General features: G+C 42.1%; 1 protein-coding gene across 1 annotated transcript in view; it reads left to right on the top strand.

Moving 5' to 3' along the window:
- The window catches only part of RAD51AP2 (RAD51 associated protein 2), a 51013-nt gene extending 36129 nt beyond the window's left edge, over positions 1-14884 (top strand). Inside the window, exons 5-8 of the mRNA XM_038745726.1 lie at positions 2001-2154; positions 4425-4480; positions 5887-5951; positions 14771-14884. Coding sequence (XP_038601654.1) covers positions 2001-2154; positions 4425-4480; positions 5887-5951; positions 14771-14884 — 389 coding nt within the window. The remainder of the gene's footprint in view (positions 1-2000; positions 2155-4424; positions 4481-5886; positions 5952-14770) is intronic.
- The last annotated feature ends 1907 nt before the right edge of the window (positions 14885-16791 follow it).

Below are 16791 nucleotides of genomic sequence, written 5' to 3'. Positions count from 1 at the left end.
ACTGTCTCTATGTGATGCCAATTTGTACTTCCCAAGCGCTTAGTACAGTGCTCTGCACATAGTAAGCGCTCAATAAATACGATTGATTGATTGATTGAATGAAGGGAGCAAGTCAGAGCAATGCAGAAGGGTGTGGGAGAAGAGGAGAGGAGGGTTTAGTCAGGGAAGCCTTCTTGGAGGGATTGGAAAGGCTTCTCTAGTGGGGTTGGGTAGAAGAACACTGACAAAATGCACCCTTACCCTTACCCTTCTTATAAATGAAATCCAGCCATTGCATTTGGGATATGACCAACTTTTCCATGTTTGCCAAGAGACTGAGGATCCATTATATTACTAACAATTATAATGTACATATCTTGTACATATTTACTATTCTATTTATTTTATTTTGTTAATATATTTTGTTTTTTTGTCTGTCTCCCCCTTCTAGACTGTGAGCCCACTGTTGGGTAGGGACCATCTCTACATGTTGCCAACTTGTACTTCCCAAGCGCTTAATACAGTGCTCTGCACACAGTAAGCACGCAATAAATACAACTGAATGATGAATGAATGAATAATTATTACTATATTAAGGGAATCAGAGTGGCCTAGTGGAAAGACCACAGGCTTGGGAGTTACAGGACCTGGGTTATAATGCCACCTCCACCACTTGTCTGCTGTGTGACCTTGGGCAAGTCACTTAATTTACCAGGGCCTTATCTGTAAAATGGGGATTAAACCCCCTTCTCTCTGACTTTGACTGTGAGCCCCATGTGGGACAGGGATTGTGTGGGACTGTGTCCAACCTGATTATCTTGTATCTGCCCCAGTGATTAGTGCCTAGCGCATAGTAAGTGCTTAATAAATACCATAAAAGCAAAAAAAAAAATCTAGGGTAATCTGAAGAAAATGTGGTAATCCTAATTTTGACAGGAGAGATTCACCCAAATGTTCCATGGAGATCTAGGTAAGCTAAGAAATTTAAATTTGTCACTAATAAATCAGTTTGTAGGGATGGTTCCTTTGTCATGCAAATTATGAAGGGAAGCAAAAACCAACTATTTCACCTTGTTCTCCAACCTAAGACTAAACATTCCAGAACTGCAAGTTTCTAAAACAGATGATCTTTTATGGCAGCCTCAGGACTAAAACATTGCAGAGATCTTTGAAATTCAAGTAGGCAGGAAGGTATCAATCAATTAGTGGTATTTATTGAGCACTTACAATGTGCTGAGCTCTGTTCTAAGCTCTTGGGAGAGTTCAACAGAGTTTGTAAACATGTTCCCTTTTCAATGCACACTTATAGTCTGGAGTGGGGAGACAGACATTAATATAAATAGTGAACCATGGATATGTACACAAGTGCTATATGGAGCTGAAAGTGGAGTGACTACCAAGTACTTAAGAGGTATAGATCCAAGCGCAAAGACGATGCAGAAGGGAGAGGGAGTCAGGGAAGAGAGGACTTAATCGGGTATAACATAGATGGGGCCCTGTCTAGAGATTAGGACAGCAGATTGCAGCCAAAGCAGAAAAAGAAGGTCATTTTACCCACGTATTCTCTCATCGGTTTGTGTCACTCACGTGACATCCTATGTAAGGCTAAAACAGTTGTCATTTGGAGAGCAATAGTCCATACTCCAGCGATCCCACAAGGTGGTAAACTTGAGAAAAACCTGCAGTTTGAAACCTGACCAAATTAAATTCACCCAGTCGGTTTCTTTAGTGGGCCTTTCCCCAGGATACGGCAGATCAATGGGGATAAATTAAGTTTAAAGGTAGCAACCAACTGTGGTAGAAAACATCACCCTTAATTCCCTCAAGTTTACCTCCAACCCAGATGGAGAATGCTACCTCCCATAACTGATTTGTCAACCATCCACCTTTGTTCTAATTTTGTTCAGCCCCCGCACCATTAGAAAACACATGGAAACTAGTCATTACTTTAAGACAACTGTTGTTCCATTTCGTGTGATGGTACTTGATTTGAAAATCCATCACGATGTATTTGTTCCTAGGTGCCAGTTACGTCTTGGTGCATGGAATAGTCAATTTGCTTTCTATGAGCAATCATTTTATTTCACAAGAAATCAGTCTATATGGTTCACTAAATGACTGGACTTACTGTAAACTAAACAGCCAATTCTCCCTTAAACCAGAAGAAAAGTCAATGTATATCCATAACAGTCCATGTTTTTTAAAACTTTTTTTTAAAAGTTGGGCTGTGTTAGATCAGAAAGTGAAGGAAATTCTAGGAATGAGACCTCTCTGTGAAATATTGCCTCCACTTAATCCTTTGGAGGAAAGCCCTGTGTAACTTCAATGTAAAGTAGCTATCATAATTTTTTGGATTCTGAACAATGATCATGAGAAAAGAAGCAGAGACATACACTAAATCAAATTGGAAGAGTTATGAAAATAACCAGTACCATACCAATGCAAACCTCTGAGTTAGTTACTTATTTAGCCACGTAAAGCTGAGAAAGAACATACCCAGTGGAGTTGGGATTTAGATATTTCCAACTGTAGCATAAAAAAGGCCAGATATCGTTAAACAATTACTTTGTACAACATAATCGTGAGCTGGAGAAATAGCTGTTGGAAAACTTAAGACTCCAGGGTTCTCATTAAAAACTCTGTTTCAAGATACTAACTTTTCTCTTAGCAGCGAGAATACAAAATCATCTCACTTTATCCCCTCAATGCAGCATTACCCTTTTCCCCTGCAAGAGCTACTAGGCTCCACAAAGCTCTGCAAATGCTCAGTCACCTAGGCAGAGCTCATTTTCCCAGGCCCTCCTCTTTCTCTAATTGTTTTAGTGGAAAGAGCACGGGGTTAGGAGTCCGAGGTCGTGGGTTCTAATCCCGGCTCCACCACTGGTCAGCTGGGTGACTCTGGGCAAGTACTTAACTTCTCTGTTCCTCAGTTACCTCATCTGCAAAATGGGGATTAAGACTGGGAGCCCCACGTGGAACAACCTGATTTACCCAGAGCTTAGAATAGTGCTTGGCACATAGTAAGTGCTTAACAAATAACAAAAATACCAGCCTTATCATTCTCTTTTTTGCCATTTTGACTCTCTCACTACCCTAATGGAGTTTCTTTTAATCAGTGTGATTGGGAGGCAAAAATCCTTGTCCTCTCTCCGGTTGCACCACCATCTTCCCTGTTACCTTGGCACTACCCTTGATTCCGCGCTTTCATTCAACCCATGTATTCAATGTCAAGAAATTCTGTTGGTTCTACCTTCACAATGTTGCTAAAATTCACCTTTTCCTCATCATCCAAACTGCTACTATACCGATCCAAGTATTTACCTGATCACCTTGTAATCCCCCAGCGCTTAGAACAGTGCTTTGCACATAGTAAGCGCTTAATAAATGCCATCATTATTTATCAGATCCCAATTTGACTGCTGCATCAGTCTCCTCACTGACCTCCCTACCTTCTCACCACTTAACTCTGCTGCCCAGATCACTATTCTGAAAAATTAAGTCCATACCTACTCTCTCCTCAAAAACCTCGATTGCCTATCCACCTCTACATCAAACAGAAACTCCTTACCATCATCTTTAAAGCACTCAATCAGCTCTCCCTGCCGTACCTTACCTAATTTCCGACCACAGCTACCACATATTTTGCTCCTCTAATTCCAACCTACTCACTGTACCTCAATCTTGTCTAGTTCACTGGTGACACCTTGCGCACATGCTGCTTCTGGTCTGGACCTCCATCCCACTTCATATCTGTCAGGCCACCACTATCCCCATCATCAAAGCCTTATTAAAATCAACTTCCTCCAAAAGGTCTTCCCTAAGTCCTTATTTCCCTCACTCACTCTCCTTTCCGCACACAGATCTGTACTCCTTGAACACTTAATATCCACCCCCAAAACCCCACACATTTATGTATGTAGCTTTATACTCTCTCATTTTCCCTTTCTGTAATTTAATGCCTGTTCTCTCCTCTAAACTATGAGCTCCTTGTGGGCAGGGATCATGTCTACTGACTCTATTGTACTGTATTTTCTCAAGCACCTATTAGTAAAACTCTCTTCACACAATAAGCACTCAATGAATACCACTGACCGATGGATACGATGTTCCGTAGAGAGCTCAGAAGAATCCATAAGGAAATAATTGAAGAGGTTGAAAGTAGAAAGTAGGGTGGATGGAGTGGAGGGAAGGAGGAGGAAAGGTGGAACTGAGAAATTAGAAGCAGTAAAGAAAGCGAAAGGCAGATGTGGGTGAAGGGAAGGGAAAGAATACCAGGTTGGGAAAATGGTGGTGATATATTTCTTGTTTTAGGAATTGAAACTTATGAAGATGAGAAAATGAAGGTACAAACAAGGCAACAAAATAGGGACGGAGGTGAGAATTTTTCTGGAGCACTATGTGACTGTGATAAAGTACACAGGAGACAAAAACAATGTTCCCTGCAGCAAGCATACGGTGGGCACAAGTGTTGGAAGCCAGAAAGGGCTGAAACTTGGCTCCGGTAAAGACCTGAAACTCCTGTTCTGGTTTTAAAATGTGGTTTCCCTGCAGCAGCCCTTTCTGCTGTGAGAGCTGGAAATGGAACTTGTGCTTACTTCTCCCTTTGCAACATCCTTTCACCACTGAGTTTCCTGGAAACCGATTCCATGTGGGGTGGGGATCAGCATCATACTGGCTACAGATCTCCCACCTTGGAGACTGGCAATCAATCCATCAATGGTATTTATTGAGAGCCTACTATGTGCAGAGCACTGTACTAAGCACCTAGCACTGTACTAAGCATAGAGAGTGAGCTTCCCTGGATGTAGTGGCCTGCAGCACCATAATTTGGAGTGTCGGGCCCCCTCGTGCAGCATCTCTCCAGCATGGCCCTGTTCAGCCAGCCCTCCAACCCCCAACCTGCCATCCACCCGGGGTCCACGTTGCTTTCCCTGAGAAGCAGCGTGGCTCAGTGGAAAAGAGCCTGGGCTTTGGAGTCAGAGGTCATGGGTTCAAATCCCGGCTCCGCCAATTGTCAGCTGTGTGACTTTGGGCAAGTCACTTCACTGAGCCTCAGTTACCTCATCTGTAAAATGGGGATAAAGACTGTGAGCCCCCCATGGGACAACCTGATCACCTTGTAACCTCCCCAGCACTTAGAACAGTGCTTGGCACTTAGTAAGTGCTTAATAAATGCCATTATTATTATTATTATTATTATTATTTCCCCCATCTTCGGACCCAAGCCAGGATTCCCGGGCTACGGCAGTGACACCAGCCTGCTCGCTCTTCCCTCCTCCTGATGTGGCCATCGGTGCCGGGGACCAAAGCCAGGGGATGCTTCAGGGAGGAGTAGGGAGATGTCACATCCAAGAGGAAGGGTCCAGCCCAGCCCTATAGCTCTCCCGCGAACCCCACCTGTTGGGCCTGCTCCCACTGGGCTGTGGAAAGGACTGCTCTGGGTGTGTGGTGAAAAGGAGGTTTCTGTCCTTTGTCCAACAGCTATAGGCTGGAGGTGGTGCTGACAGGAGGCAGTTAGGCAGGGGCAACAGTCCATAAAGTCACTTCATACGATTGAATGAATAATAATAATAATAATAATAATAATGGCATTTATTAAGCACTTACTATGTGCAAAGCACTGTTCTAAGCACTGGGGAGGTCACAAGGTGATCAGGTTGTCCCACGGGGGGCTCACAGTCTTAATCCCCATTTTTTAGATGAGGTAACTGAGGCCCAGAGAAGTTAAGTGACTTGCCCAAAATCGCACAGCTGACAATTGGCGGAGCCAGGATTTGAACCCATGACCTCGGACTCCAAAGCCCGTGCTCTTTCCACTGAGCCACGCTGCTTCTCATGAACTTCATGCTCCTTGCCCAGCATAACGTGATGTCATAGACCTTCCTGCTATTAACTTATTTTTTCTAGTTTTGTCTGGTGCACACACTTTAAAACAACTTCACTTACAAGCTAATATAAACATTGTGCTGATGGTGGGAATGCATCTGCAAACTCTGTCGTATTGTACTCTCCCAAGCACTTAGTACAGTGCTCTGCCCAGGGTAAGCACTCAAATACCACTAATGATAATGATGTTGAAATAATTCAACCTCAGGCTGAGGTTCATTCATTCATATCGTACTTATTGAGCACTTACTGTGTGCAGAGCACTGTACTAAGCGCTTGGAAAGTACAAGTTGGCAATATATAGAGGTCCCTACCCAACAACAGGCTGGCTCACAGTCTAGAAGGGGGAGACAGACAACAAAACAAAACATGTGGACAGGTGATCGGACTTGGATGTGGACTTGTCGAAGATCACACAGCAGACAGGTGGAGGAGGAGAGATTAGAACCCATGACCTTCTGATTCCCAGGCCTATGTCCTATCCCCTACACCATGCCCCAGAAACTGCACAGTGGAGCTGCCACCAAACCACTAAGAACAAGCCCTACCGGTACCCAGATCGCCCAGCGCCCACCCCATCACAGGGGGACTGAACGCAGAGGTGCAGACACACTTCCTAATCAATCAATCGATGATATTTATCGAGTTCTTACTATGTGCAGTACACAAGCCTTCCCTAATAATAATGATGGCATTTATTAAGCACTTACATGTGCAAAGCACTGTTCTAAGCGCTGGGGAGGTTACAAGGTGATCAGGTTGTCCCGGGGGGCTGGCTCACAGTCTTCATCCCCATTTTACAGATGAGGTAACCGAGGCACAGAGAAGTTAAATGACTTTCCCAAAGTCACACAGCTGACAAGTGGCGGAGCTGGGATTTGAACCCATGACCTCTCACTCCAAAGCCCGTGCTCTTTCCACTGAGCCACATTGCTTCGCTATTTATTTATTTATTTTCTATTTATTTATTTATTTATTTATTTTACTTGTACATATCTATTCTATTTTATTTTGTTAGTATGTTTGGTTTTGTTCTCTGTCTCCCCCTTTTAGACTGTGAGCCCACTGTTGGGTCGGGACTGTCTCTATATTTTGCCAACTTGTACTTCCCAAGCGCTTAGTACAGTGCTCTGCACACATCATCATCATCATCATCAATCGTATTTATTGAGAGCTTGCTATGTGCAGAGCACTGTACTAAGCGCTTGAGAAGTACAAATTGGCAACATATAGAGACAGTCCCTACCCAACAGGGGGCTCACAGTAAGCGCTCAATAAATACGATTGATTGATTGATTGATTCTCTAATAATGATGGTATTTATTAAGCGCTTACCACTGTTCCAAGCACTGGGGGGGACACAAGGTAATCAGATTGTCCCACGTGGGGCTCACAGTCTCAATCCCACTATACAGATGAGCGAACTGAGGCTCAGAGAAGCTAAATGACTTGCCCAAAGTCACACAACTGACAAGTGGTGAAGCTGGGATTAGAACCCCCGACTTCCTACTCTCAAGCCTGTGCTCTTTCCATTGATCCACGCTGCTTTGCTAAACCCTTTCCCCTTTCTCCTACTCCCTTCTGCATTGTCCTGACTTGCTCCCTTTAATCACCCCCTCCCAGCACTTATGCACTCATTTGTAATTTCATTTATTTCCCTACGTGTCCCCCTCTAAGCTCGTTGAGGGGTGGGGAATGTGTCTATTTGTTAGATTTTACTGTGTGTTCTGTAAACCATAAGTGTCCAGTAAATACGACTGTCTGACTGAGCACTGTACTAAGCCCTTGGGAGAGTCCAATTGAACCGAATGAGCAGACACGTTCCCTGCCCATGCTCGCTCCCACCTTCCCAAGAAGCACCCTAGTCCTGTCCCAGCGTGGCATTGCAGGAAAGCAAGGGTCACCCCTGAGCAGTTGACTGGACCTTTACTAAATACCTTTTTGTATTCTCCTTCAAGTGACTAGGAAGAGAAAATTCACCCAGTGAGAGACCCTGCCTGGGTGGTGATTGTCTAAGCGTTTGCTGTTTGCTGCAGAAAGGAAACCTCTAGACTGTAAGCTCATTGTGGGCAGGGAACATGGTTTATCGCTTTACTGTACTCTCCCCAGCGCTTAGTACACTGCACTGTCCACAGTAAGCGCTCAATAAATATAACATATTTATTACTCTATTTATTTATTTATCTTACTTGTACATTTCTATCCTATTTATTTTATTTTGTTGGTATGTTTGGTTCTGTTCTCTGTCTCCCCCTTTTAGACTGTGAGCCCACTGTTGGGTAGGGACTGTCTCTATGTGTTGCCAATTTGTACTTCCCAAGCGCTTAGTACAGTGCTCTGCACATAGTAAGCGCTCAATAAATACGATTGATTGATTGATTGATTGATATGTTCTCCTGAAAATTTGAAGACCACAGCAGAGACTGTTCTGGCCAGAAAGTTGTTGAAAAGAGGAAGCCCAGAGGCTGATTCTGCCTGTGTTTTCCATCCGTTAAATGCAGTGATTCACATCTCTTCATCATTTCCTGTACATATGTATATATGTTTGTACATATTTATTACTCTATTTATTTATTTATTTATTTATTTTATTTGTACATATCTATTCTATTTATTTTATTTTGTTAGTATGTTTGGTTTTGTTCTCTGTCTCCCCCTTTTAGACTGTGAGCCCACTGTTGGGTAGGGACTGTCTCTATATGTTGCCAATTTGTACTTCCCAAGCGCTTAGTACAGTGCTCTGCACATAGTAAGCGCTCAATAAATACGATTGATGATGATGATGATGCTGATGACTGACTGAAGGGAGAATCCCACACCAGTGGAGAAGCACAGCCTCCTCCCTCGGCCACAGAGTTGTCCCAGTAGCCTTTGCCAGTAGAAGCAGTGTGGCCTAGTAGATACACTATGGGCCCGGAAGTTAGAAGGACTCACATTTTAATCCCGGCTCCACCACTTAATAATAATAATAATGATGATGGCATTTATTAAGCGCTTACTACGTGCAAAGCACTGTTCTAAGCGCTGGGGAGGTTACAAGGTGATCAGGTTGTCCCACATGGGGCTCACAGTCTTCATCCCCATTTTACAGCTGAGGGAACTGAGGCACAGAGAAGTTAAGTGATTTGCCCAAAGTCACACAGCTGACAAGTGGTGGAGCTGGGACTTGAACCCGTGACCTCTGACTCCAAAGCCCGGGCTCTTTCCGTTGAGCCACGCTGCTTCTCTATGACACTTGTCATCTGTATGACCTTGGGCAAGTCGCTTTGCTTCTCAGTGCCTTTGTTCCCTCATAAACAAAACGGGGATTATGACTGTGAGCCCCATGTGGGACACAGATCGTGTCCAACCTGATTAGCTTTTATCTACCCAAAAGGCTTACTACAGTGCCTGGCACATAGTAAGCACTTAACATATACCATTAGAAAGAAAATGCTCACAAGGAGGAAACATCAGCTGGTCTTCAGAAACTACAGTCTGGCTTTGGAGTCGGAGGTCATGGGTTCGAATCCCAGCTCCGCCATGTGTCTGCTGTGTGACCTTGGGCAAGTCACTTGACTTCTCTGGGCCTCAGTTACCTCAGCTGTAAAATGGGGATAAAGACTGTGAGCCCCATGTGGGACAACTTGATCACCTTGTATTCCCCCCCCAGCGCTTAGAACAGTGCTCTGCACATAATAAGCGCTTAATAAATGCCATAATTATTATCATTATTATTATTACAGTCACTTTAGTAGAGGAATTTAGCTTTTATCAGCATAATACCAAAGAGAGAGGGTGGTATATAATTATAATAATAATATAATTATAATAATAATTGTAGTATTTGTTAAGCACTTACTAGAGAAGCAGCGTGGCTCAGTGGAAAGAACCCGGGCTTGATAGTCAGAGGTCTTGGGTTCTAATCCCAGCTCTGCCACTAGTCAGCTGTGTGACTTTGGGCAAGTCACTTCACTTCTCTGTGCCTCAGTTATCTCGTCTGTAAAACGGGCATTAAGACTGTGAGCCCCACGTGGGACAATCTGATGACCTTGTATCCCCCCAGCGCTTAGAACAGTGCTTTGCACATAGTAAGTGCTTAAGAAATAAGAAGCTCCATACAATGCTCTGTGAAAAACGAGTAGGAAGAAAATAGGGTAGGCTTCTTTGGAACTGTACAAGGGGCTGGGTCGCGGACTGCAAAATGGCATTCTAGCCTTCCAAATGGCTAAATATTAAGATCCTGGAGGATAAAGAAATCTGTAGGATGCCTGAACACTGATGCACTACTGTGTAGCTGACTACAAGTAGTGATATGAACAGCAAATGGGCACATTGCTGAGATGCTGTCTCAGACAACCTTCAAAACTATGAGTATGGCAAAGAGACACCATCAAGGCCGGTGGGGTGAAGAGGTCTTCTTAAAAACAAGACTTCCTGTACACTTGGCAACTCCCATAAGCAAAACGCAGCGACATTTATGCAACCTGGGGGGCCAGATAGGGGATGACATGCTACCACTATTTGGCAAATTGGACAAGAGCAAAGTACAACAATTGGGACGGGAACCTTGGGCCAGTAAAGAAGGAAAGTTGTCACTTTTTGAGCCACCTGGTTACATTGTGTGATGAAATGCAGAGGTGGCATACCTACAAATCTAATACATATCTAACAGGGAATTCGAATAGAAAGAACCTCAAAGAAGGGACTTTTTCCTTTAAGGTATTTATTAAATAGAACATTAGAATTACCCTTTGGCCCTAGAGATCCTCTCTGATTGTCCTTTGAGAAGCAGATTTCTATGGGAAGATGACTTCAGCCTCAGGCATGTGGAAGCACAGCACTACTTTTGTTCCACTGGGAAAAAGACTATTATTAAAGTTTATAAGAAATTGCGGGTGTTATCCATAGAGACATGGCAACTTTCCAGTAAAGGTTCCTATGCATATGTGGGAAGCAGCGTGGCTCAGTGGAAAGAGGAAAGGCTTGGGAGTCAGAGATCATGGGTTCTAATCCTGACTCCATTATATGTTTGCTGTGTGACCTTAGGCAAGTCACTTAACTTCTCTGAGCCTCAGTTACCTCATCTGTAAAATGGGGTTTAAGACTGTGAGCCCCACGTGGGACAACCTGATCACCTTGTATTCCCCTCAGCGCTTAGAACAGTACTCTGCACATAGTTAAGTGCTTAACAAATGCCATTATTATTATATTTGCTCTAGACAGAGCTGCCCTGCCAACACTGACAAAAACTCCTCTATGAAAAAAAGAAGTTTTAAAGAACTATTAAATCTCTGACATAAGTGACTCCAGAGGAATCTTTATCTTATACTCTGTTAATAATGCCTGTATTTAGAAGCCAAAATATGTCACGGACAAAACAGCCAGCACCTAAATGGAACTGTAAAAGTCTATCAGGCTTTTAAAAGATGCTACTGAATGGAGCCAGAAAGCAATTAACTCCGAAAGAATGTTCTGACACAACACTGGCTCATGTTGGGAGGTCTCTGTCATAATAAATTTCATCATAAATGGAGAATTCTGAATATCCTGCAACTCTTTGCTTCATGTTTGTTATCAATGAATAGGATACTCTTCTCCAGTCATCTCTACGTTGTGTTTCTGCCTGCTATTCATTCTTCCATTATTGAACAGGTTATTACAATGGGTATGACTGGAGAAATAAAAGACAATTAGGAAATTAGAAACCCAGGTTTTCATTAGTCAGAACATTTTACAGGTAATTTGTTATTTTGGAAAACATCAGATCCTCATCGTTTTCTTCTAACTTACCATATAACCACAGTCCTTTATTCACCATTAACCTTCAGTCTCTTTTAATCTATTTCTTTTCAGTGTTAAGGATCTCAGGACTTTTCTCTTCTAAACCCTCAAAAGACTTTTTTCTTTCTTTTCACTCTTCAATTCAAAGGATTTCTGAAAGATCTTTTCTTTCTTCCTCAGTCCACCTTGCCCTTTTCCCTACTCTCTCTCTGCTTCCTCTACTATTCCTTAGTTCCCTTTTTCACTCCCCGTACCTCACTTGGAGATTTCAAGTTGAAAATTGTCCAACTGTGCAATAACAACAACTTTGGTGTTTAAGGGATTGCTGGGTGCCAAGTACTATACTAAGCACCGGAACAGAAACAATAAAATCATATTGGACATCATCCATGTCCTACATAAGGGGGTGGCGGTGGGGTCACACGCTAAATGAGACGAACAACAGGTATTTAATTCCCATTTTACAGATGAGGAAACTGAGGCACAAAGAAGTTAAGTGACTTGTCCAAGGTCACCCAGCAGGCAAATGTTAGTGCTGAGATTAGAACCCAGGTCCCCAACTCTCAAGCCCATGCCCTTTCCTTTTGGCCAACATAAAAATTGATGTAATGCTTTAAAATTGAAGAAACTTGTTTATGGACCAATAGATATTCACATTGTTGAAATAACCATGCATGCACCTCCATCAGGAATTACTTTATTATAACAGCATTAGAAGTGAGAAAATACAAAGGTCTTTTGGAAAGTTTAGGTTTCTTGAAATGCCTTCAAATAATCCTAGGTTCCTTTTTATGAGAGAGAATTCTCACATGAAGACAACTTGCTGCTATTTTCAGCTTTACAGAATAGTATCTGGTTATTCCTCTCAAACTTGGAGATCATAAAAATTTAATGAAGTTACAATGTTACTGCATTCATTATGTCCATGTATTGCTGTTATTGGGTAAGAGCTAGTCTGCCTTTTGGGTGCTTGAAGAACTAGGATTATTATAGTTCAGTATTGTAATTGGTAGCAATTGAGAGCTTTCATATTGTTTTATATTTGTTCTTGCCACTGATATTTACAAATATAGTTATTCTTAATGATGCTTTCATCTTATGCTTAATATTCAGTCACAGTTTCTAATGTTTTTTTAATTATCAGAATTAGTGCATCTCTAAAAATCATTGGAAACTGTGAATTAAAGAATATTAAACATAAGATGAAAGCATCATGAAATGAGATGAGATGTAAAAGATTGGACAAGCTTAATTCGATGTAGATCAAATATTTAAGGAAAGTCTTTTATCCATTTAGAAACTGCAAAGTTTAGTCCAGTTCTATGCTTAAGTTGTCTTTTAATTTATTTAATTAAAATTTCAGTTTGAAATACTTTCCCAAGTTTCTGATATTCTTGTTTTATATATACATATATTGTGTGATCTACATATACACACATCAACAATAATATCACTATTATTAACTTGACAATTATATATTGCACATTAACGTGCAATTTATAATTGTAAAGTTAGTAACTGCCCTTTATTCTACGGGATTATACAATTTGGGTTGGTTTGACAAAAGTAACTCTGAACAAAGACATGTACCTGGCAAACCCACATAATATTCAGAAGTAAATGAATATTGAAAGAAAACATAAAAGAGTGTTTCATCCTTCAAGCCTAGCCTCAAATCCATTTAATCATATTTATTAAGCACTTACTGTGTGCAAATCACTGTACTAAGAGCTTGGGAAGGTATAATACAACAATAAACAATTCCCTGCCCACAACGAGCTCACATCTAGAGGCAGGGAGACAGACATCAATGCAAATAATGCACTGAATTCATCACGTTCACAAGAAACTTACAGTCTAGAGGGGAAGACATACAATAATATAAATATAGATATTTACATAAGTACTGTGGGACTGAGAATGGGGCAAGTAAAGGGTGCAAATCCAAGTGCACACTTGTAATCTCCCCCTCTAGACTATAAGCTTGTTGTGGGCAGGGAATGTGACTGTTTATTGTTGTACTGTACTCTCTCAAGCACTTCGTACAGTGCTCTGCACACAGTAAGTGTTCAATAAATGACTGAATGAATCAATCCACAACCTCAAATTGAGGTACCACCTCTATCCATAGACTTTCAAATTTTGCAAAATATTTCAAATTTTGAATGAGGAGTTTCTTCTGGACTCTGAAACAAGCAAAGTAGGTTCCCACTTTGAGAAGTTAATAAAATTATTTTTCCCAGTCCCACCTATTCCCTGCTGATAAAGTGCTCACTATTGCTCTAAAATGCTGTCAGGCCTGGTGACTTGTATCCTCTCCAGCACTCAGAACAGTGTTTTTCACATAGTAATGCTCAATGAATGCCATAATTATTCATTGTAGTACAGTTTCTTAATGAATATTACACAATCATAATTCAAATCAGCACAGATAGGAAGATCGTAGACACCAGTGTGGGTGGGAATGCTTTGCACTCTGTAATGAATATTAGTAGTGATGAATAAATAAAAGAAAAAAGGGTAATATCATTAAGGCTCCTTTCAACCTTAGGATACTAGGGTTTAGCCTATACTCTACAAATTATCCAATAATCCAAGCCAAAAGAAGTATTTCATCTCAATTATTCTGCTACTTTAGACAAAAGTAACTGGAAATAACTGGCTTGGTGTAATTGTTCAATTCCCTGCTTTACTTGCTATCTTAGTCAAAGCCTCTAAAATGGTAGCTGGTTCTGGTTTCCTTCTATATTTCCTACACCTTAATCAATCAATCATATTTATTGAGCACTTCTTGTGGGTAAGGCACTGTAATAAACACTTGTGAGAGTAAAATATAACGGAGTTGGTAGACATATTCCCTGCCTACAACAAGCTTACAGTCTCCGAAGGATTTCAAATACAGGCAAGGCTCAGGAAACTGACTAGCCCGTACTTTCAGGGTAGATTAAAACTTCTCAGCTAAACTTACTCATCATCAGAACTGGTGATAGAGTAAGAGGCTTTTGTATAAATCTATGAATGCAGTATGGAGATCTTGGTACTGTTCCCTGGTATATTCGTGTATCAGTTGTGCCAGAAATATCATGACTGATGGGATGTAGTTTTTAAATCTAAAATTCTTAACCATATGCTCCCTTTCAAGGAAATATGGTTTAAGATTCACTGCAGCACAGCAGACTCGATACTTGCACATGGATTAGTGAAACGTTGTTGCCATCTTTTCAAGATTGTCTTCGACGAAGATGGAGATCTATGAAATCTTCATGGACGCTACAGTGGCACATACTCCACAGCTTCCTTAGGCATGAATAAAAGTCATTAGTAGCTGTAACCACAGACCTGGAACTAGTCAGATTTGTAGTGCCATCACTGGCCTTTCATGAGAAATCCAAGATTATGTGCGAGTCTGCACAGAAAAATTCATAAAAATTTCCAGAGATTTTCTTCTGCCACAGAATTTAAATGGCATTATCGTCCATTACTTAGAGTTAGGAGAATTGGGTGTAGTAGAATCCACTGCATTTGGCAAGGAGAGAAGCAGCGTGGCTCAATGGAAAGAGCACGGGCTTTGGAGTCAGAGGTCATGGGTTCAAATTCTGGCTCTGCCAATTGTCAGCTGTGTGACATTGGGCAAGTCACTTAACTACTCTGTGCCTCAGTTACCTCATCTGTAAAATGGGGATTAAGACTGTGAGCCCCCCGTGGGACAACCTGATCACCTTGTTACCTCCCCAGTGCTTAGAACAGTGCTTTGCACATAGTAAGTGCTTAATAAATGTCAATATTATTGTTATTTTTATTATTAGTGACTTGGGAAAGAGAAGTTTCTATGAAGTGGAGGGTGTGGATGTCAGATGGCAGGGGGTCAGTAGGGTAGTTGGAAGGGCAGTAGAGGCAATGGGAGTAAACTACTTGTTCAAGGAGTTTGGCAGGAATGGTAGGAAGGAGATGGGATGAGATCTGAAATGGGCAGTGAAGTACAGCAGGGGTTTCCTTAGGATAGAGATAAGTGGATGTGTTCAAAAGTGGAGGGGAAGGAGGACTTTAGGTGGAGTGGCTTAAAAACAGCAGTGAGCAAGGGAAGAAGAGTGGGCCCAAGGGTTTTAATAAGGTGCAAAGGGATGAGGTTGGAGGTGCAGGGGAAAGGGTAGATTTTGAAAGGAGTTGGGAGACCTTGAGAGATCACTGGGAAGGAGGAGAGAGTGGATGTGGGAGTTGGAGGGGTCAGAGTTTGGGGATGTAAGTGGGAAATTAGGTTTCAATTTAACTGATGAAATAGATGGCAAGATCATCAAGGGTAAGAAATGGGGAGGTGGGGGTACTGGAGATTCGAGGAGGGAGTTGAAAGTTAGAAATAATTGGCCCAGACAATAGGCATGAGGGTCAGTAAGAGAGGAGAAGTAATATTGCTGGGAGGAAGAAAAGGCAGAATTAGAGCAATTTAGCATGAATTTGGGGTGGACAAGTTCAGTCTGATGCCTGGATCATCCACCAGCAGAGCTGAGCAGTACAAGCAGATGAGTGGAAGAAGCACACCGAGGAGCTCCTCCAAGTCTGTAGGCTGGTGGTCCTAAATCAACAAGGACACAAGGTAGTGGAATTCAGTGGACAGAACAGCACTGTGGGCATGGATTTGCATAGCAAGACGGGTGAGGATAGGTATGGGAACCTATCCTAGACTGTGAGCCCACTGTGGGCAGGGATTGTCTCTATTTGTTGCTGAGTTGTACTTCCCAAGCACTTAGAACAGTGCTCTGCACATGGTAAGTGCTCAATAAATGCAACTGAATGAAGTATGGGAAGCAGAATGGCCTAGTGGATAGAAAATGGGCCTGAGAGTCTGAAGGACCTAGATTCTAATCCCAGATCTGCCACTTGTCTGCTGTGTGACCTTGGGCAAGTCATATAACTTCTCTGGGCCTGTTACCTCATCTGTTAAATGGGGATTAAGACTGTGAGCCCATGTGGGACAGGGACTGTGTCCAACTTGATTAGCTTGTATCTACCCAAGTGCTTAGAAAGTGTCTGGACATAGTCAGCGCTTAACAAATACCTTAAAAAAAAAGAGAGAGAGAGAGACCAAATGGTCCAAGATGGCCTCAAATAGGTGAAGGACATCAAGGGATTGGAGATCTTTGTGGGGGATTGACTACTGCATCTGCC

This window comes from Tachyglossus aculeatus, chromosome 1 (genome assembly GCF_015852505.1).
Source record: "Tachyglossus aculeatus isolate mTacAcu1 chromosome 1, mTacAcu1.pri, whole genome shotgun sequence".
Taxonomy (NCBI): domain Eukaryota; kingdom Metazoa; phylum Chordata; class Mammalia; order Monotremata; family Tachyglossidae; genus Tachyglossus; species Tachyglossus aculeatus.
Note: the sequence above shows the minus strand (reverse complement) of the source record. Positions and strands in the feature narration are given on the sequence as shown.